Source organism: Sciurus carolinensis, chromosome 4, assembly GCF_902686445.1.
Source record: "Sciurus carolinensis chromosome 4, mSciCar1.2, whole genome shotgun sequence".
In the NCBI taxonomy this organism is placed as follows: Eukaryota; Metazoa; Chordata; class Mammalia; order Rodentia; family Sciuridae; genus Sciurus; species Sciurus carolinensis.
Window position 1 is genome coordinate 125,586,210 of NC_062216.1, and position 23,029 is coordinate 125,609,238.

At 36.7% G+C, this 23,029-nt stretch overlaps 1 protein-coding gene across 8 annotated transcripts in view; it reads right to left on the reverse strand.

The window, feature by feature from the left end:
- Grip1 (glutamate receptor interacting protein 1) overlaps nucleotides 1-23,029 on the reverse strand; it is a 379,314-nt gene that overhangs the window by 112,303 nt on the left and 243,982 nt on the right. For all 8 annotated transcript variants that reach the window (XM_047550564.1, XM_047550567.1, XM_047550566.1 and 5 more), the window contains exon 7: nucleotides 22,017-22,162. In XM_047550564.1, the coding sequence (XP_047406520.1) occupies nucleotides 22,017-22,162 (146 nt within the window). The remainder of the gene's footprint in view (nucleotides 1-22,016; nucleotides 22,163-23,029) is intronic.

Consider the following 23,029-nt stretch of genomic DNA (forward strand, 5'->3'; position numbering starts at 1 on the left):
TGTGGTTTGCAAATATATTTTCTCCTTCTAAGGCTTACCATTTCAGTCTTTTATTGGTATCTTTTGACAAAGAGAAGTTATTCACTTTATTATAGTTATATTTTGAGTTGTGTTTAAGAAATTTTTACTTAGTTTAAAACTATAATGGTCTCCTATACTTTTCCTACAGTCTTTATTATTTAACTTCTTTTTAGATTGGGAATCCCTGTGGAGTTGATTTCTATGTATTGTGTGAAGTAGGGTCAAGGTGAATCTTCTCCACATGAATATAACTTACACATCGTAATTTTTAGAAGAGACCATTATTTCTATTGCATTGCAATGTCACCTGTACCATAAATCAGGTGACAAAATATACACATATCTATTTCTGGACCCTCTGCTCTGTTTGTCCTTCTTCTGCTGGAACTATACTATCTTAATTATTTTACCTTCTTAATGGATCTTGCTATCTGACAATGTAAGTTCTCTGGTTCTGTTGTTGTTCTAAGATAATCTTGATTTTTCTTGACTCTGTATTTAGTTCAGGACAAACTAGAGTGCAGCAACTAGATAAGACAGGGAGTTGGAAGTTCCTGCCAAGAGAATAGTAATATATGAAATAATCACACAAGGATTTATACTGAAAGATTTCAGTATTAAATTTGATACAGTGACATAGTTTTTATAGATATTTAAACATGCTTTGTGGAGCACTAACCAAACTCTCTTCAATTCCTAGGGTCTTAATGTATCTAAATATTAAAGAAATTTAAAATTTTTAAAATGGAGGGTAGGAAAAGGTCAGTTACAAAATTTCTTAATTTTCTTGATCACGTTTTAGATAGGAATTGTATTTTTGAAAGTAATAAAAGCATGCTATGCCACTATGTGATATACTTCCACTGATTTTCTGAGCTCAGCATAGTGAGTTGGCGCAGACTTTCAGACACCACCATGTCCTTACTGCACAAGCTCTAGAACCTTCCATTTCCATTGTCGGTACTGAAGTGAAGATTTTGGAAAGAGGGCCTAATTTTATCAAGAACAATCTTTCGGGAAACTCAAAGTTTAAGTCTTCATTTGATTTGAAAAGGGTGAATAGTCAAATCAATCTGTCACGTAAGTGAGGAATACCCAAGGAAAGTGAAACTATTTACCACCTAAGTGAAAAATCCTTTGCCCTGTCTGCTATAAAGACTTGGCACATTACACATGGCTACTGCCTATTTTATGTCATCATTCTCCGATTCCTTCTCAGTCTAAAATTAGTTACTGTCAGGTTTTTCTGGGCTAGATAAGTGATCCACACAGAAAATGGAATGATTCTCCATCAGGTTCTGCTGAAGCAGAGAAACTGCTTGAGTAGGAGTAAGTGCCTGGCAGCTTGAAAAAGAATTGTTACTACTCAGGACTCAACCTCCCAAAACTGGAAAGGAACTGTCAGTCAGGGGGCGTTAATGGCTCAATAGCAAGATGCAAGTTCTCCCTGGCATCCTGCGCTAGACTTGGCTATATGATTACAGTTAAAAAAAAAATAGCATCTCCTAGTTCTCTAAGAACCAGATCTGAAATAAGACAAATAAATACCAGCTACTCAGGTATTCTAAAGCCAGTTTACTTGGAAGTTATCAAAAAATATATTGAAGGCATCTTGATCCTCAGGTTTTTATAGGAGGTAGACATAATATTAAAAAATGAATCAATACTGGGCAAATGCATAGGTTTAAAGATATGGCTAGATTAAGAAAAGAAACAGCAGCTTGATCATTATGCATTAAAACAAACAGTATGGAAACAAAGTGAATCCTACCAGAGTATCCACAGAGCAAAAGTGCTAAGACAGCCCTGTGGCTTGGACCACTGTGACCACTGGACAGGAAAAGTAAGTGTACAATCCAGAGTCTTACATCTAACGGAACCTCAATAAATACCTATTAATCAGAAATAATATCTCCAATTAGAAAAATCTGACATATAGCTGGAAGGAATAGCAAATAAGTTAGATATCAGAACTAAAGGAATTAAGACAGGTTAGAATGATGGATGAAAAATTAAAGATTAGTATTTATTATTCCTTATATTATTATGGAGAGTTACAATTTTACAAAGTGCTTTCACATATAACATCTCATGCTCACAAAACCCCTCTGAGATGGGCCTTAACATTTTAAATGCTTTGTAGGTGATTCCACTGTGCAGTGAGGGGTGGAAATGACTGCTGTAGGTTGTAAGGTTTGGCTGGTAGTAAGTTGTCCTATCATGAGTGCTCATGTTGAGTTCATAAGGAGGGTCCTGAGGGCCTCCCAGAATTGCAAAATGTCCTAGTAAATGGTGCTGATTCAATTATTTTTCAGATCATCATCTCCACAGAGCCTTAGATGTCTTTAGAAGAATGTGACATAATATTTTCACCTGATTTGTGAGATAGGTCTTCTCTAGGCATCTGTTTCTTGACCACATTTTAGACAAGAAGTGTGTTTGAAAGTGATAAAAGCAATCTCTGCCACTATGGGATATACTTACACTGACAGACATTGAGGAACTCCTCATTTCAAAGTATCAGAGTAAGACACTCTCCTAAATCTATATACACAACACAAAGAAGACCTGACTAATTCTTTGGGGACCATGAGGATCTATGGAGTCAACTACATGTGCTACTGTTTGGATGTGGTTTGTCCCTCAAAGGTTCATGTGTTGGAAGCTTGGTAACTAGTATGGCAATGTGGGAAGTGATAGAACCTTTAAGGGGTGGGACTAGTGAAAGGTCCTGAGGTCATTAAGAGTGTTGCCCTTGTAGGAAATGCTGGTCTTTTGAAGTGAGTTCTTAAGACAGCAAATTTTCAGAGTGAGCCTAACCCATGCGTAGTTCTCTGGCTCCTTGTCTGGTAATGTGATTCTTACTCCCACATACACTTCTCCCATGTTGTTACCCACCATGATGACTCCCCCGCCCCCTGAAGGCCAAGTCAATGGGCTGACTGATCTTGGATTATAAATCCAAGCCTCTAAAACTGTGAGGCAAATAAACCTCTTTTATTTATGATTAAAGTAGCCTATGTCAGGTATTTAATAATAGTAACAAAATGGACAAATACAATGTACATTTTGCACATGCCCATAGAATTGAGGAAAGCAAGAGCCTTTGCCAAAGGACAAGAGGTAATAGATTGTCTCCTTTTAAAATCTTCATTATAGAACTCTTATTTTAATGATGACACTGAAGGAACACTCCAGATATCTTTACTGTGCTAAGAAGTAAACAGAGGCCTTATTTTAGAGTACCCCTGTGTTTCTTTTCCTAGGCTACTTATTCTTCTCCTGTTTTCTGAGGCAAGCTGGATTCTAAAAATTCTGATTCATTTTATGGAAACCTGGGCTGCAGGTGGTGCCTGGGAATCTGTGAAGACATCTCTGGGTACGTCTGAGATATTAGCAGGGTAAAGAAAAAAGAGGTAAGAGGATTCCAGGAAAATTATACCTCACTCCTTTTAGTCTGAGTAGCTTTACCATAATCTGAATCAATAAAAATGCCCAAATGATTAAACTTCAGTAGATAATTAATTCATTGTCTCACTTTCTTCCTTCTTACTCAGAACTTCCTTAGGCACTTAATGTTAAATATTTGATGTTCTAGGATTTGGGGGGGGGCAATGCTCAATAATTCACTTAGACCTAAATTACTATATTTTAAATGGTAAGATTCCACTTTTATTTTTAAATGCTCTTTGCAAGACTTCTATTATTGAAAAAATATTAACTGAGTCTTACACTTCAAATTCAGAATCTTAAGTTTAGAAAATATAAGGATGCATTCCATTACTTATTCTTCCACCTTCAAAATGTTCATCTATATTTAAAACATTTATTATTTTCTACATCTGCTATAATTTCTCTTAATCTGCTGTGGGTACAATATCAGATCTGTGAAGTCCATTGGGATTTAATCCTGGGTATAACATCATGTGATTTGTGTCACCTTGGATAATTAACCTCTTTAAATCACAGCTACTTCATCTGTAAGGATAATAATGTGCTGTGTCATACAGTTGCTTTGAGAAAGTTAATAAAATGTATAAAGTGCCTTGCACAAAGCTTGGCAGATACAAACTGCACAAATTAATATTAGTTCTCTCATTCTTGGCTTTTTCTTGGGTTAATACCAGGGCACACTGATGACATCTATAATGCCTAATTAGTTTCTAGTTGAAGTGAAAAATTACTTCTTTCCTTGGCCAGAGAAAGCGAAAGACAAAAACTTAAATTACTTATTTATATGCCCCAGAACTTAAAACTCATGTTTGCTTCTATGTAAGATGCAGTGAGGTTGTCCCTAAGGTAAAGTTATAACAGAGGGAAGGGAGGGGAGGAGAAGGAACTGGACAGCTTCTCCTGTATCATTAGGTACATTTTCATGTGTCGTTCCACTTACTTAGCTTTAAGTGTTGTGAATGATTTCAATATTACCCTATCTGCAATTTTAGATTATCTACAGTGCCATGGATTGAGTTTTATAATCTATAACTAATGAAGCTATATCTTGGGTAAGGTGTTCAAAAAGCATCTACATGTTGGAACATCTGAACTACATAAACTATGAAAATTAAATTAATTTTTACTTTTTTCACAGGTGGCATATTTAATATTTCTGCCAAATGATTTCTTCAGCTTGATTGCAAACTAGACTAAAACCTATTTTAGGCTCTCATATGCCCTCCCAAGTGTAGGAATTCTGCTGGAAAGGCTTTTGCTCTGCTTTTGTTTGGATAGTAAGACTTCAGTGAAGCAGATTCCACAAGGAGAATGTACCACTCAGCACAAACTATCTTTTAAGGGACTCATCAGAAGCATGAAAGCTAAGGAAATCACCTTTGAGAAATAAGAGATCCAACAGTCATCCAAAACAGGTCTCCACTGGGTAAGATGTCTCAGATCCAATCTGTAGCAAAACTTCAAAGGAGTCATAAGAAGCAGTAACTCACAGTGGATGCACCCAGGAGTGGGAGAGAAAGGCTGGTGTGCTTTTACATGAATGCAGCTGAAACACTGCTTTTGTACTAGAGCCAATTCTGGTAAATTAATGATAACTACTCTTTCCCACTGTCTGAAAGACCATGACTGGCTTAGTCTTTTTTTTTTTTTTAAATAAATTCTTAAGAGCCACAAACTTAAATATGCTTGAATGATGTCTCCATTGAACTGAAAATCTAGTCTTAATATTCTGCTATTCAAAGATATGATCAGTGTGGCTTATCTGATGCCACACTTACAGGCATCTAAAAGAATCTCCTTTTTACCAGTACCTACAAGTTTCAGGCTCTGTGGAAGATATGGAATATGGTACCGGTTAGGTGCTGAGTATCCAACAGATTTACCTTCCCAATCAGTAGCAAAAACTGAAATTAAAGAGTTAGGGGTCCTCAAATGATCTATAGAACCCTGAGCTTCCAACCAGGCAAGATACCACAGCAGATTAAATTAAAAAGTCACACAATTAGGGATCTTTACCATGAAGACTAGCATTTGTTACTTTACTAAAACAAGGGTCTTCTAAAACAGGATGATGGAGACAGGGTGATAGAGGTCACTTAATAATCCCATCCCAGAATTCTCCAATCTTCAAAGAACTGAAGAGAAATAACTTGTTGCTTGTGTACAAGTGTTCCTTCTGTGGGAGTCTCCCACTGTTCTTCAGTTGAATCTCTAGACTAACATTCACTGCTAGATTCCGGAGCTGTAGTGTTTCCAGATCACACAACTGCTAATGACAACTTGGGCAAGAAATCAACTGTTGGTGTTGGCAAAGGAGTCATTGAAACCCTGCCATGTTGCACTCTGGGATTCAGGCTCCCTGAGGCTTCCATCTACAACTGGGTGAATGCTTCTTTAAAGGAAGGGGAGGAAAGGAAAGGGAAAGGGGTGGGGGAAGGGAAGAAAGGACTAGAGAGGAAGGTAGGGGAAAGGAAGGAAGGGAAGACAGAATAAAGAAGAACATCAAAATATGAATGCAAATTGCTTACTTAAATCTTTTCACATCTCTTAGTGCCTTTGGAGGTTCTTCCAGGGAACAGTAAATATCTACTCTCAATTTTGATGAAACACAGGGACCACACTCTTTTTAAGTTGTCTGTATTTCAATCATCCAACAAATATTTGATATGAACCCTTTTGTGCATATCAGACACATACTATGAATACAGTGGTTAAAATATATCTACACACATATGTATATATTTTATATACTTATATATTTATACATAAAAATGTGTATAAATATTTAATTCATATTAAAAATATATTAAACATATATATTAACACACATATATGCATAAAACGTCCCTGTCCAGACCCTTATGGTGTTTATGCTTTATTAAAGAAGGTCAGAAGGTTAGTTTACCAATAAATTAGCATTATAATTGGGATAATTATTGAAAAGGAAAAAGTAAGGGTTCCCTGGTGGAGTAAAACCGAAGATCTAAGCTAGATAGGGTCTAGTAGGAACCCACTAGGTGGGAAGAGCTTAAAAAAGAAGGCCTTGAAAGTCAAAGGGAAGAGCTCGACCAGGACACTGGAAGGTGGAGATGGGGAGGCTATTCTGGGGCAGAGCATTCCGGGCTCCGCAGTAAGGCATGGCTGTAATCACGGGAGGGAGTGACATACTCAGCGTATGCTCTATTAAGGCCTGTGTGCGCATGAATTCAAATGGAAGTGGTGTGAAGCGTGGAGACGTCTGTCCTTCGTGGGAGGGAGATGGAGTCTGTGAGGGAGAGGCATAAAAAAGTGGGTGGAAAACGAAAATGGAGACTAGCAGGCTGGAGCGGGAGGAGTCAGAACCTGTGTTAGGACCTGGCTTGAGTAGGGAAGGGAAACAAAGGGTGTCCCCGGCTTTTTAATTGAAAATTGCTCAATGGAGGCACTGTTGCCTGGGAAAGGGGAAGGTGGAAGAGGATAGGGTCCCAGGAGAAATGGAGAATTCAGTTCTAAACATGTAACCTTTAGAATTATCATATGAATGTGACAAACTGTTCTGATTGGTTAAATTGCTTTTAAGCAAAGATTCTGGAATTTTGGTTTTCTTAATTTCTTTCTTGGTAAGTTATTTTATTCCCTCTGATTACTTAAATGGGAATTCTTAGGTTTCTCTCTTTAGATAAAACTACGAGATGATATTTTTTAAATGAGCATTATGGGCACTATGTAAATGGAAGTTATTATTACTGCAATTTGCTAATAGCAATGTAAGCTAGAGAAAACACTGAGATTTGACTTTGGCATTTATAAATTGTGTCATCTAGGCAAAAAAAAAAAAATGTACCTTAGATTTCTATTTTTAAAACTAGCCTAATACCCTTCTTTCCTACATCACAAAGTATATTAACTCTAACATCTGTGATTTATTCTTGAACCTACAGGTCCCATTGATAAGTGATGATAAGCCTTAGAATAAAAGATTCTTCGTGTGGAAGGAAGAGAAAATTAGGACTATTTATAGTTTGTGATTACAGAAACTCTGAAAAAAACAATGTAACTATGTACAAGTTTTATGTGCCAATTTGAAAGCATACATTTTATAAAACAATGTGGTAAAGAGAACATTGAATTGTGGGAAGGTCTTTTTTTAAGAGCAGTCTCATGTATGTTTACCAAGAAGAAATAGAAAGTTCACTAAGATGTTCAAGTGATAATTACAAAGTTTTTCCAACTTTAACTTCATGATGACCATGAAGCTTAAAATATCCTGTATTTTTTTTTAGAAAATGGAAAATGTTAGCTTAAATTGCAAATGCATTCACTGTCCATGTGTGAAGTAACCTACTATTGTAGAAATTATGTGGATGTCTCTATTAATCAAAAAAGTGTCAGAGGCTCCTATGGTCAACACAGAGAATATAGCACCTTTGGCCTTTCTCAGAAAATAAGACATAGCCTGGTTTCCTGAACAGGTTATCATGAGGATAAAATAGGATAAAGTTTGTGAAAGTGCACTATGAACTGAAGTGCTCTAAATATATCCCAATTACTTTTTAAAAAATTATTTATTTTTTATTTCTACAGACTGCATTTTGATTCACTGTACACAAATGGGGTACATCATGTCATTCTATGGTTGTGCACGATGTAGATTCATGCCATTCATGTAATCATACATGTACATAGGGTAATGATGTCTGTCTCATCCCACCATTTTTCATACCCCATCTCCCTCTCACTTCCTTATACATAATCTAAAGTTCTAATCACTGTGAATATCATTAAATTTAGGGAAAAGATAAGCTCCGTATTAAAGACTCCTCACTCATTCATTTGGTCAACCAAGAGGTAAATCACATCTGGTGTCTAGGGCCCTACAGAGGATACAGAATGGATATAAAACAGTCTCTGTCCTCAAGGAGTTTATGATTTCATAGAGAAGACAGAGTTGAAAATAGACTGCTACACTCCATGTGATGAAGACTATAAAGTGATGTAAAAAAATCAGTATTGAAATTAAAAGGATAGAAGGCTTTCTTCCAGCTGGATTTATTGAGTCTAGCTTCAAGAAGTAATAAAATAGAAAGTTTGTCATAACAAAGTGAGGAAGCTCATATACAACCATAATAATGACAAAATCAATAATAAAAACAGATTTTTAAAAATTTCTGTGTGTGTCAGGTGCTTTAAACCTACAAATAACTTTAATTATCAGAATAGCCACAGGAAGGAGCTACTCTGACTAACCCCATTGAACAAGTGGAGAAATGGAGGCTTAGGAAGTGATACATCTAGTAAGTTACAGAGATAGGATTCAAACCTGGGTCCTCTTAATCACTTCACCATAATGTCTCCAAATAGAATGAAAGCCATAAGGACACACACATGGATACACCTGGGTCATGAATCATTAAGTATGTTGGTGTGGCTGACGTGCAGCAGAAGAGCCATTTGGAGAGGTCCGCCAGGAAAAGCTCAGAGTCTTACTGTCAGAATAGGAATTCTAAACTTTATTTTATAGCTAACAGGGGCATGTCCAAAAAGAGATGATGGCAGAAATTGTGGGAATACATGTCAAGTTGGAAGAGAGTATTTTCAGGGACAAGAAAGATGAGGAGACTGATGGAAGAATTTTTGAGTAGACAACCTGCATTTTACTTGTTTTAAAATAAAATAATTCTGTAGAAAAGGTGGCCTGTGTAACAGTCAGTCACTCAATATTCCTTGTGCTGACTCCATTAGATGCATGACAGTTTCAAGTGGGATTCTGGCTGAGCTATGGTATCTCCATAGAGATCAGGGGAAAGCCTGCTGATTTTTCCATTTCCTGTTTTATTGCTATCAACAAAGTATCTTTAGGTAATGGAAACTAGGATGTTGAATATTGGTGTATTCTCAATGAAATTCATGTTAAAAATTATGATCTCGGGAAAAAATTTTGATCTCAAACTATTTCCGAGAATTCACTGTTGAGAAATTCTTTGCTCATCTTAAAAATAAACCAGAGGGTCTTTACCAAAATGCTATGACCTCAGACCTCAAGGCAGTTTCAGGACTGTTTCCATCATTATAATTGTGGTTAGGAAGACTGCAGGCATAAGGTCCATGATGAGGTAGGGAGTCTGCAGTGGGTATGATTATAGTGAGTGACTGCACTCTCCTGAATTATTCAGCAGGGGCATCTGGTAGCTACTTTCACTGTTGAAGCCTCAGAGAGAGGTAGTAATAGAGTTCATTCCCTTGATAGTATATTTGTTGGAGTTAACCTGAAATTTTATTCTGAAAAAATAATAATTTTACCACATAGTAAGTACTGAAGTAAATGCTATTGTGCAAAGATAGCTAAAATATGTGGTAAAAAAGAAAAGTTGCATGCTCGACAGGGAATCCCGCAAACTTCTGCTTCTTCATAAGTTACATGCTATGGTTATACATGAGAACAGCTAATGGACAGTGTAGAGAACAGTGATTTCTCTCCAGTGAAAGGTTAAATTTCATTTTACAAAAAGGAGTATGAAATTAGTACACAATCACCGAAACAGGCTATCTTGATAAGTACTTTGGTGCCAGTCTATAAAAGATGACCACACAGTGACCTTATGATCAACAGAAATGGCTGCCTGCTACTACTCTCAAAAGGAAAAGCTGTTCTAGTCAACTAATACATGTGCACGACCTCAAAGAAACTTAACACGAAAAGAAAGGCTGCCCCCTACAGAGTTGTCAGCTTTTCATCTTTCTAAAGTATGTTAAAATTAAAGGACTAATTTTCCCCTTAAAGGACATATTTAATTTTAGAAGCATCATATACAGTCTGAAAATGAGGGAATTTTAAGCAACTTTCCATTAATTTATTAAATGTCTCAGAATGCCAAGATCAAAATCTTTGCAGTTAATGGCTTCACAGCAGCACGTTGGCCTTGTGCCTGTTATAGGGATGTTGGGAAATCATCTCTGGAAAATTTGTAACTGTCAGTGTGACTCCTGGGATTGGTGTGATTAACAAGGAAATGACCAGCTTCCCTTTTTAGATAGTGGGTTTAGCTGTAACCACCTTAAATGGGTTTCAACTAAAGTTAAATATTACTTTAAAATATTTTTCTTTATAGCATTTCTGTTTGCAATTAATGGTTACAGCAATGAAAAAAGCAGCAGTGATAGCGTCTCAAATCTTTCAAGAGAATTCACTAATTCAAAGAAATAGAACAGTAGTATCACCTCTAAGATGATCCTTTGCTCTCCTCCTGATACAAATGTAGAGCAGTGGTCCAAAAGGCTTGAGAGAACTTTCTGATTCTATTGCGAAGGATACCGCCTAAACTAGAATCAATGGGTCCTTTAGGGAAAATCTGCACGTCGAATCATTAATCTACATTACTTACCTTATTCATCACCTTAGCTTCTACACATAAGCTTCTAGGAGCTCCTGAATGGTATTCTTTTTTTTTTATTTATTTTTTTTTTATTTTTTTACGTTTACATAGGGTAATGATGTTTATTATATTTTTCCCCTCCCCCCCACCCCTCCCACCCCTCCCACCCCTCTTTTCCCTCTACACAGTCCTTCTTTCCTTCATTCTTACCGCTCTCCTTAGCCTAACTCTAAACCTAACCCTAAACCTAATGCTAGCCCGTCCCACCCCCCATTATATGTCCTCATCCGCTTATCAGCGAGATCATTCGTCCTTTAGTTTTTTGAGATTGGCTTATCTCACTTAGCATGATATTCTCCAATTTCGACCATTTGCCTACAAATGCCATAATTTTATCATTCTTCATTGCGGAGTAATATTCCATTGTATAAATATGCCACAGTTTCTTTATCCATTCATCAACTGAAGGGCATCTAGGTTGGTTCCACAATCTGGCTATGGTGAATTGAGCAGCAATGAACATTGATGTGGCTGTATCTCTGTAGTATGCTGATTTTAAGTCCTTTGGGTATAGGCCAAGGAGTGGGATAGCTGGGTCAAATGGTGTTTCCATTCCAAGCTTTTTGAGGAATCTCCACACTGCTTTCCAGAGTGGCTGCACTAATTTGCAACCCCACCAGCAATGTATGAGTGTTCCTTTTTCACCACATCCTCGCCAACACCTATTGTTGCTTGTATTCTTGATAATCGCCATTCTAATTGGGGTGAGATGAAATCTTAGGGTAGTTTTGATTTGCATTTCCCTTATTACTAGGGATGTTGAACATTTTTTCATATATCTGGTGATTACTTGTACATCTTCTTCTGTGAAGTGTCTGTTCATTTCCTTAGCCCATTTGTTGATTGGATTATTTGTATTCTTCGTGTAGAGTTTTTTGAGTTCTTTATAGATTCTGGAAATTAGCGCTCTATCTGAGGTATGGTTGGCAAAGATATTCTCCCACTCTGTAGGCTCTCTCTTCACATTTCTGATAGTTTCCTTTGCTGAGAGAAAGCTTTTTAGTTTGAATCTATCCCAGTTGTTGATTCTTGCTTTTATTTCTTGTGCTATGGGAGTCCTGTTAAGGAAATCTGATCCTGAGCCAACAAGTTGAAGATTTGGACCTACTTTTTCTTCTATAAGATGCAGGGTCTCTGGTCTGATTCCGAGGTCCTTGATCCATTTTGAGTTGAGTTTTGTGTAGGGTGAGAGATAGGGGTTTAATTTCATTCTATTGCATATAGTTTTCCAGTTTTCCCAGCACCATTTGTTGAAGAGGCTATCTTTTCTCCATTGCATATTGTTGGAACCTTTGTCTAGTATGAGAAAATTGTATTTATTTGGGTTTGTGTCCATGTCCTCTATTCTGTACCATTGATCTACCTGTCTATTTTGGTACCAATACTATGCCGTTTTTGTTACTATCGCTTTGTAGTAGAGTTGAAGATCTGGTATTGCAATACCCCCTGCTTCGCTCTTGCTACTGAGGATTGCTTTAGCTATTCTAGGTTTTTTATTCTTCCAGATGAATTTCATAATTGCTTGCTCTATTTCTGCAAGGTACATCATCGGGATTTTAATTGGAATTGCATTGAATCTGTATAGCACTTTAGGTAGTATAGCCATTTTGACGATATTAATTCTGCCTATCCAGGAACATGGGAGATCTTTCCATCTTCTAAGGTTTTCTTGAATTTCTTTCTTTAGTGTTCTGTAGTTCTCATTGTAGAGGTCTTTCACCTCTTTTGTGAGATTGATTCCCAAGTATTTTATTTTTTTCGATGCTATTGTGAATGGGGTAGTTTTCCTAATTTCTCTTTCTGAAGATTCATCACTTATGTATAAAAATGCATTGGATTTATGAGCATTGATCTTGTAACCTGCTACTTTACTGAATTCACTTATGAGTTCTAAAAGTTTTCTGGTGGAATTTCCAGGTTCCTCTAAATATATAATCATGTCATCAGCGAACAGGGATAGTTTGAGTTCTTCTTTTCCTATTCGTATCCCTTTAATTTCTTTGGTTTGTCTGATTGCTCTGGCTAGAGTCTCAAGGACGATGTTGAATAGAAGCGGTGAAAGAGGGCATCCCTGCCTTGTTCCAGTTTTTAGGGGGAACGCTTTCAGTTTTTCACCATTTAGAATGATATTAGCCATGGGCTTAGCGTAGATGGCCTTTATAATGTTTAGGAATTCTATAACATTTTATATTCTTCCTTTGGTGTTACTGAGGAATTCAAAAGATATTTATGAATACCTCTTACTCTAAAATCCATAATGCTGGACTGGGGATGTGACTCAGTGGTAGAGCACTTGCATAGCACTGGGTCTGGTTCTCAGAATCACATATAAATAAATGTATAAAATAAATGTCCATCAACATCTAAAATAATATATTATAAAAAAAAATCCATAATACTTTAGAGGCCCAGAAACTAACAACTAACATACTGGGAACACGACTACAAGATTCACATCTGCCCCGCCACCTGCCAAAGATGGGGTGCACAAGCCTGGTGCTTGCTGTGCTGCCCAGTGGGGAGTGGGATGCGGAGCCTGAGGAGGCTCAGGAGACGGGCTGAGAGAGTGCCCACACTAGTGTGAATGAGCTAAGCTGTGCATCAGTTCTTGTCTCTGTCACAAATCTTCACATTGCTCCCAGAAGTCCTCAATTATGTGTTTTGGGAAATATGAGGGTTGGCAGAGAAGAGGGTGGACAGCTGGGAACAGAATGTCCAGGGGAGACCTTCTTTCTGAGTGACTGCACCCATTAAACTATCTAGAGTTAGGCTGGTTGAAACTTTAGCGATCACACACCCAAATGCCAGAGGGCATTGGCAAGACTTGGACTTGCTGTTGGTGTCTAGGAAATGACTTGAACAAACTGGAAAGAACATCTCCCATCCAAAAGGACAGCCTGAGATTCAACTCAAGCAATAGTTAGGTTGGCCTAGTAATGTGAAATTAAGAGTAACCAGGTATTTAGACTTATTTTAAATGAAAATTTTCTTTAGTTTTAGATGTTGAAAAGTAACTCTGACTTTTCAAAAACAGTTTGAAAATCAAAGCGTACATGTCCTGTGGCCATGCCCTCCAGAATTTGCTTCTTGTCATATAGGATATAAAACTGGATTAACGTGTACAGTTGTAGAAAGAAGGAGATACAGTTGCAACAAAAAGACCATGTAAAAAGTAAAAAAAAAAAAAAACAAATAAAATAAAAATTAAAAAAGATCATAAAGGGTTTTATATTTCAAAATGTATTAGATGGAAGGGCTCTCAAATGAATCATCTATCCACTATCCACTAGTTCTTTAATCTAGAGGCTGGAGTGCCTCTTGGATCTCTACATGGGTATAATTACACATGTTGTCACATGTAGCTATAGTGCTCAGGTACAAAGTGTAGCAGATCACAATGTTTTTGTCCACTGGGCTTGGCTCAAACTTCAAAATCCTTCACACAGTGCTTCAGCTGGCCACCATCAGTTAATCAGAGATGACATCAAAATAGAAAATTATTGATTTTCCCCTATTCTAGATGTACCTCATATATAATGTATATAGTTTTGAGATGTCGTATTAGTTTATTTGTTCAAGAATATTCAGGGAAAGATGATATAACATGCAGCAATTGATATAAGGATAAAAGGAAACCTCCAAAAGTACTCACTCATTCATTCAATAAATGTAACTGAGAGTTTATGGCAGACACTTTGCTAGGCACTGGAGTGAGTAGCTGATCATTTCTATGAAGTTGTTTTAGACCTTTAAGAGCTGAGATTTTTTTCTAGTCTGCTCCTGCATCTTCTTGGCTTCAGTAAGTAGTTCTTGTGATATATAGAATTTCTGAATTCACTCCCCAAAGATTCTGCACCCTAACACCAGATCCTATCAATAAGATGCTGTATCACTGATGAGTGTATCATGTTATACGGCGCAACTGATCTTTAAAAAAGGACAATTGTCTGGGTAGGCACAATGTAACCAAATAACTTCTTAAAAAAAAAAAAAAGAACTTTCTCCAGCTAGTGGTACAACAAGATGGTAGTAGAGGGAATCAGAGAGATTTAAAATGTGGGAAACTTCAATACACTATTCCTGCTGGAGCAGGACATGTGAGAAAAGATGTGGGTCATTGTGACTGACAGCCAGCAAAGAGAGGAGGACCTTAGAACTTCTACTCCTGAGAACCTGATTCTGCCAATACTGTGTATTAGCTCAGGGGTGAACTCTTTTCTAGAGTTTAGCCTGCTGTCACCTTGACTTTGGCTTTGTGAAATCCTAAGCAAACTTAGCCAAACCTATCTGGACTTCTGATCTATAAAATTGTGAGATAATAAATGGGCATTGTTTTAAGCCACTAAGTTTGAGGTATTTTGCTACACAGCAACAGAAAATGAACACAGTCCTAAAACCCAAAGGCATCATCTATTCGAATGTTGCAGAACAAACTAGGTGAAATTATACACCCTCTTCTAGATTTCTGCACATCTAATTCTTGAAAAAAATTTCCCTAAAACAACCAAGTGAAGTTTTTTGTAACATTATATTTTGTATCTCCCAAAATTGGCATTCATTTTACATTCAGTAGTTAAGGTTAGTTTGTAACACACAGTAATCAACAAAGTGCTCATATTTGCAATATGCAAATCATATTAACCAATAACAACAATATAGTTTCTGATAGAAAAAATGGATCAAAAGAAATGAGTAGACATAAAGAATATGGCCTAGACTGAAAAGGTGTTCAACATACTTATCCACCTGGTAAACATACATTAAAATCATAAGGAACTACCACCACACACTCATCAGAATGATTAAAGTGAAAAAGACTGACCAAGTGCTGTCGAGGGTGTGGAGGAAGCAAAACTGTTAATGGAATGCCAGCTGCTATAATCACTTTGAAAACTTCTTTGTGAGTCTCTAACAAAGCTAAGCATGCATGTGACTTATGGTCTACATTATGGTTTGGATCTGAGAAATCCTAAAAGCCCACTAAAGGCTTAGTTCCCAGTTTGGTGCTACTGGGAGATGGCAGAGACTTTAAGAGATGGAGTCTAGTGGGAGGCTATCTGGTCACTGTTGGTATGCCCTGAAAGGGATGTGGGGCCCTGGTCTCTTCCTCTGTTGTTTCACATCCTGGCCCTAAGGTGGGCAGCTTTACTCCACCATGCACTCTCCACCAGGATGTGCTGTCTTGCCGTATGTCCAGGAGCAATGAGGCCAACTGATCATGACTGGAACGCTAAACTGTGAGCCAAAATAAGCCTTTTTTCTTTATTATAAGTTGACTTGCCTTGGGTGTTTGTAATGGAATATTATCACAGTCTAGAAATTCCTCTCCCAGGTATGGCCTGATAGAAGTGCATACATATGTTTACCAGAGGACATATATTAGAATGCTTATAATAACATTATGGAAATCTCAAACTGGGCGATATTCAAATGATCACCAACAAGGAAATATTCAAATTGAGATATATAAAACAATACTATACAATAATAGTAATGGACTATGGCTATCAGCAATAATATGAATGCATCTTACAAATATAATGTTGGGTAAAAGAAGCCAGACAGCAAAGAAATCTGCCATATGATTCTGTTTACACATAGCTCAAAGCTCAGCAAAATGAATTTCTGGTTTAGGAAGTCAAAATAAAGGTTACATTTGGGGAAGGGAGTGGGTAGCAATTGGGAGAAGACATAGTGGAACTTCCGGTGATAATAATTATGTTCTATTTCCTGACCGGAATGGAGAATACACAAGAGGAAATTTAACAAGTGGTATAAATAAGATTTCAGCACTTTTCCCTTTGTGTGTTGTACTGTAAATCGAAAGTAAATTTAAAGCATGCCCTATTCTAAACTAGCAAAGTAAAAGTAAGAAATAAAAAGTATACTGTATTCTAATTTAGGGAAATTCCTCACTCATATAGGACAAGTGGTTCTGAGTTTGTATATGTAAAAAGGAATGAGGTAGGTGAGAATAAAGTGTATTGTGCAAAAATTCATTTTTTTTAGATAAAAAAGGAGAATAAGTAGAACATCTTAGAAAAATAGTATTCTAAATAATAAAAGACTATTGTCACTTAATACACTTTTATGTGGAACTCTCTGGTCTTCCATTTATGATATTTTCTAGGAAGAAGAGAAAGTTGTGCTGGTGACCCACAGGAAGCACGTGTTAGGTTATAAACACTTCAGCAGGCCTTGAAAACTCCTTTTGCATTCATTGAGATCATTTAAAAGAAATCAATGAAGAAAATACAAAAAGTGCTGATTTACTTTTGGGACTTGGTACTGAAAATTCACTAGTGGAAGTTTCATATCTTGATCTTGATCTTGAGCTTGATCTTTCCAAAAAAGTAAAATGCAAAGCATAGCCTAGATCCAGTTGTGGATATATTTTTTTAAATATATTTTTTTTCAGTTGTAGATGGCCACAATAACTTTATTTTACTTATTTATTTTTATGTGGTGCTGAGGATGGAACACAAGTGCCAGGCAAGTGCTCTACCACTAAGCTACAACCCCAGCCCACTCTGGGGCATTTTTTGGGTTTTGGGGGGTACCAGGGATTGAACTCAGGGGCACGTGACCACTGAGTCGCATCCTCAGCCCTGTTTTGTATTTTATTTAGAGACAGGGTCTCTAAAGCCTCACTGTTGCTGAGGCTGGCTTTGAACTTCTGATCCTCCTGCCTCAGCCTCCAGAGCCACTGGGATTACAGGTGTGTGCTACTGTGCCCAGCCACTCTGGGGCATTTTTAAAGAAAGGCTAAAAGAAAAAAGAACAAACAAATGAATAAAAAAAAGAGGGGCTAAAGTTTTTTTTTTTTTTTTTTTTTTTCAGTATCCTCTTTGGTTTTGCTTGCTGGTATCACCAAAGTGAACATAAAGAAAGGTTCAAAGATGAGTAGAGAAAGTGACAGTTAAAGGGAGAGTCAGAGACTTTCAGGAATTCAGAAACACATGATAGGTAGATTCAGAGGTGTTGTGATTTTAGGATTTGTGATGTCATTCTGCAAAGTAAGATGGAATCACAAATCATGAAGTAACTACTCTTTGAACATATAACAAAATCATTAATGTTTTGCCACATTCTACACATACCCAGTTAATGATGACTGGCTGTAAGGATTGCTAATTTATAGGTGAACACATGGTCCAATCCACAATTACCATTGTGTGCCTTCTGTGTGTGACTGAAGGCTCCATGTGAGGTGTTATGGAAATAAGGAAATAAAGATGATTTGGTTAGTGTTCCCACAGGATCTGGGGAACCTAGTGACATAATAGAAACACACAGACAACTAACACAAAACAAAATGAAGAGGTGCCAAGAAAGCGCTGCACAGAGCAATCCTTTCCCTCTCAGAAGGGACAGAAAATGAGAGAGTGAGTGATCTAATAACAGTAGAACCAACAAAGAAGTAGCTTTAACCTGGGCCTACAAATGTATAAGCTCATTTTTGAAAGGACCACACATGGTAATAATAGACATTGGGCACCACAGTGTTGGAAAGCTCCGGACATTTGGGAGAAACAGCAACCTGTCCATCTTTATTATCAATTACAGTAATTTGCTGTTTACATTCAAAATCTACTAAGATCACTGTTGACATTAACTGGTTCTTGGTAAGAAAGATCATTTAAATCACACAACAGGGAGCTTTGTTTAATACAGCTAACAAGAATTCCATTTTTACTGAAAGCTTCCTATGACTCTTTCATAGAAAGTTGTGAAAGAAAAATTATTAGATAATCACATAATTTTTTAGATTCAGAGCAAGTTATCAGTCAGTACCAGTCAGATTTGATATCATCTTCTACATCTCTTGATACTGTAACACTGGCCTAGGGACTGACTTTCAGAAAATGTTACTGAGATAACCGTTGTGTCACTACACCAAAGGCTTAAGTATCTAACTGAATGTACATCTCAGAAGCATATTTTGGAAATATTTTCAGCAAAGGTTTAAGCAAAATAAGTATTCTAATGAATATTTAGGAAATAAAATGATCCAAACACATAATTTCCAAAATATTTTTTCTAGCAAGAATTTATACTTAATAGATTCAAAATTCAACTATTAAGTTTACTTCCAACTTATTCTTCCCATATATTTATTTTCTTAAAATGTTATCAGACTAAATTCAACTTTAGTTAATAAGATTAATAGTTTCAATAGCTTTCTTAAACAGATCACTGGACTTGCTAAAATTTATGACCTGAGATTTATTTTAAAATATATCTAATTCCAGGGTTGAGATATTGATTATGTTGCATGCACACACGTGCATGCACACACATATACTCTTCCCAGGAGATAATTTGTGTACTTGTAATAGTATCTAAATAAATGAAAGTATTAAAAGTAAATCAAAGCAATAAGCATGTCCCACTGGCAAATGAAAAGGTGTTCCATATTGCTATTCATCAGATACCACCTACATGCCCATGGTTAGAATGAAGTGGACACAGAATACCAAATACTGGTGAAGATGTGAAGATATGTGTTACAAAACTAACCTTAACTACTGAATGTAAAATAGATGCCAATTTTGGGAGATAACAAAATATAATGTTCCAAAAAACATCATTGGGTTGTTTTAGGGAAATTTTTTTCAAGAATTAGATGTGCAGAAATCTAGAAGAGGGTGTATAATTTCACCTAGTTTGTTCTGCAACATTCAAGTAGATGATGCCATTGGGTTTTAGTACTGTGTTCATTTTCCCATTCTTGTGGTTGTATGTGATACGGAGTTACACTGGTCATGTATTCGTATATGAACATAGGAAAGTTATGTCCCATTCATTCTACCACCTTAGAAACAGCTTATTCTTATAACTCCAAAGGTCATTTTTTTGAGATTTTGAATAAAATCAGATCTATTGATAGATTTGAGAGAAATTAAATCTTTTAGATACTAACACTTCCCTTCGAAAAAATAAGATCTTGAGTTTCATGTACTTAAGTTTTCTTTTATGTATATGAATATGTATATGTGTATCTTTATCTATAATGGGGTCATACAACTTTGATTAGATCTATTTCTTATAGAAAGCTTATGATTTTATTGCTATCATGAATGTATCTTAACAATTTAACTTTCTGTTTTTGACTGTTACATAGAAAAGCAACTAATTTTTGTATACTGATCTTATATCCAGCAGCCTTGAGGAACTCAAGGAGTTTCCTTCCTACCCTTACACAAAGTGGGCCGACTAGAAACGCTGGGCTGTGAAGATTTCCAGGTGTCATTTGGAGTGTGAGTGTGAGTCCGAAAGAAGGAAGATAACCCTGGCAATGTTGACCCATGAACTCATACTCCTTGGAAATGGTATCCATCCCAGAGGGGAAGTTCTTTTCTCTGAATTATAATGCTCGGGGCTTTCAGATATTTGTTGTCTTCAGTGTGGGATCTGGTTCCTTCTAAACCTCTCACTTTTAGGCTGTCACTGTATTTAAAGCACCTGCCAATCCTTACCTGTGCCTGCCCTTATTCCCTAGTACAGAATCCTGCCCATACTCTTTGTAATAATTACCCCTCATGAGTGCTCATTTCTTTGGCAATATTCTTGTTTGCTGTTCTTCCTACATTGGTGGTCCTCATAAGGGTAAGGACCAGGTCAGTTTTGTGTATTGTGCATTCCTGATACCTGTCATTTAACTCAATAAATGTTTGAGACTGAAGGAATGAGTTAAGTATATCCAACATCTACTTGATATTTTAATGTTAATAATTCATTTGTCATCATTTAAAATATTTTATCTTCACAATTGTCCTAACAAATAGGCATTGCTAGTCCCCACTTGGCAAAGAAAGCATAGGAAAATCAAGTGACATGGTTCAATCAATAACTGGAAATCAGAGGAACTGAAAACAAAAGTAAAATCATCTACTAAAATCTAATTCAAATGCCATATAACAAAAGATATAGAGAAAGTAGAAAAGAGGGAGAAAAGAAAAGAGAGAAGATAAAGGAAGGTAGGAAAGTAAAGAGGGAACATTCATTTGTGAACATTTTGTGTTAAAACCATATCACACCATTTACCAAGTTAAAAGCTCCTTAAGTCTCATATCTAAAGCTTGTTAGAAAACCTCATACCTCTCTAAGACATTATAGGTCAGCAAATAGATTACGAATACTCTCAAAAGACATTGTTATATATAAGAACATAGAGTAGAAAATAAAGGAGTTAATAGTTATTGAATTAGTCTTTTTCTTTGCTATAATTTATCAGCATAAAATTGGCTGGCAATGCCAGGTCACATAGTCAAGTCTGATAATTGTAAGTACTTACGACAAATTGATTTAAGTTTCAATTTCCAGGTCCAATCCATTGTTTCATAATTTTTCTGCCTCATTCAACATATTTAAAACTTTGACTCCAAACATTTAAAAACCCAATAAGAACATCTTGCTAATTTTGTATGAGTGTAGGAATAGTTACTTTCTATTAGAATTCCCCATTGTCTTTTAAATATTTTTTTAGTTGTCAATGGACCTTATTTATTTATTTATTTATATGTGGTGTTGAGCATCAAACCCAGGGCTTCACGCATGCCAGTCAAGTGCTCTACCACTGAGCCACAACCCCAACCCCTAGAATCCCCTTTTAAAGAAAAAATATTGCACTTAATTTTAATCCATATTGCTATATGTCCCCTTCCTTTCTCTTGTCCTTGAGTCTGGTGATGAAGTAAATGATCATTTCTATTCATTCTGATTAGCTGGTTTTAGATTATAAAGTTACAAGAAGGAAAGGAATCTCCTACTGCCAGTCTCCATATAGTAAAAGTAAAAGTAGCAGTCCTTCCGTTAATAACACTATTTTTGTGATTTTGGAGGGGAAAAATACTTTGCCACCAAGGAACCATCCATACCGAAGGGCTGATTGCTGGATGAGACACTCATAGAACAAGACCTCATGATGGAACATGAGAACTCTACACCATTGAAAAGTACTAGTCACCTCTTCCTGAACTCAGAATACAGTGATACGGTATCAATGCAATTCTGTCTGCTACAGGAGGGCAGAGAAACATGCACTCGTCTAAAGTGGTTTTTCCGGGATGGACAGTGGCATGACCTAGATAGAGCTTAAAAGAGCGCACACTCGGGACTCCAACATACCCATTACTGAGACATCATATTCTATCAGCAGCGTTGCTTCTTGTCCACATTGTTTAAGAATACTCATGGCTTCAGCATGTGTGGTTCCAAGAAGCCGAATTCCATCCACACTGAGCAACCTGTCTCCAGGTCTGATGGTGCCCTCTCTAAAGGGAGAAGAAATGAACAGTCTTGATTAATGTATCACAGTGGGGCTTGGTATTAATAGTTACTTAGTCAAAGTCATTCTTTTACACACGTGCTTCCATCTGTTCCATTTGCACTCTTTGTAAGCATCAGGTATGACAGTAAGGGTATAAAGAGGCAGCCCTGCACAGAAAATTGCTATAATACCAAAAGTCAGTAAGGAGAAGATAACTACACATTAGCAGACAACCTAGTTACCCATAGTTAACTCCTGGAGTACAAAAGTAAGAAAGACACATTTTCTCTTTTCTAGGCTTTTGCCTGAAAGTCTAAAATTGATTTATTGATGCCCAGGAAATAGCATCCACCTATTTTCCCAAAGTCAGGTGAGCTGAAAAGCCTTCTTAATTTCATTCAATTTATTACCAGTGAACCCAAGTGGAATGGGGAGTGCTGGTGAGAAATTGCACTAGTCTGGAAATTTCCCTAATGATTTATAAGGCTGTTTGGCAATCAATAAATGGATTCAGTCTCACATTTCTGGGAAGAAGCAGACAAAGTGTATTTTCCCTGCTGTGACCAGGTATTGGGAGATGACACCAGGATGTTATTGACATCATAGAGGCAGAGCCAGGGTACCTTCAGGATTATAGCCTCCCTGCCTCGGGGGGTTGGGGGGGTGGTCTGAGATGAGAAAATCATATGGCAGGGTTATAAGTTTAGGATTTGGAAAGAATATAAAAGATCTTTTAGACATCTTTCAATCTCTTAAGTTTTTAACACTTGGATTTTCTTGAGTCCTAAGTTAATTTGATAATGCATTGCTCATTAATTTATGGTCTGTTTCTGACATTCCTGTTAACTCTGACCCTAAATGTTGATAAGAA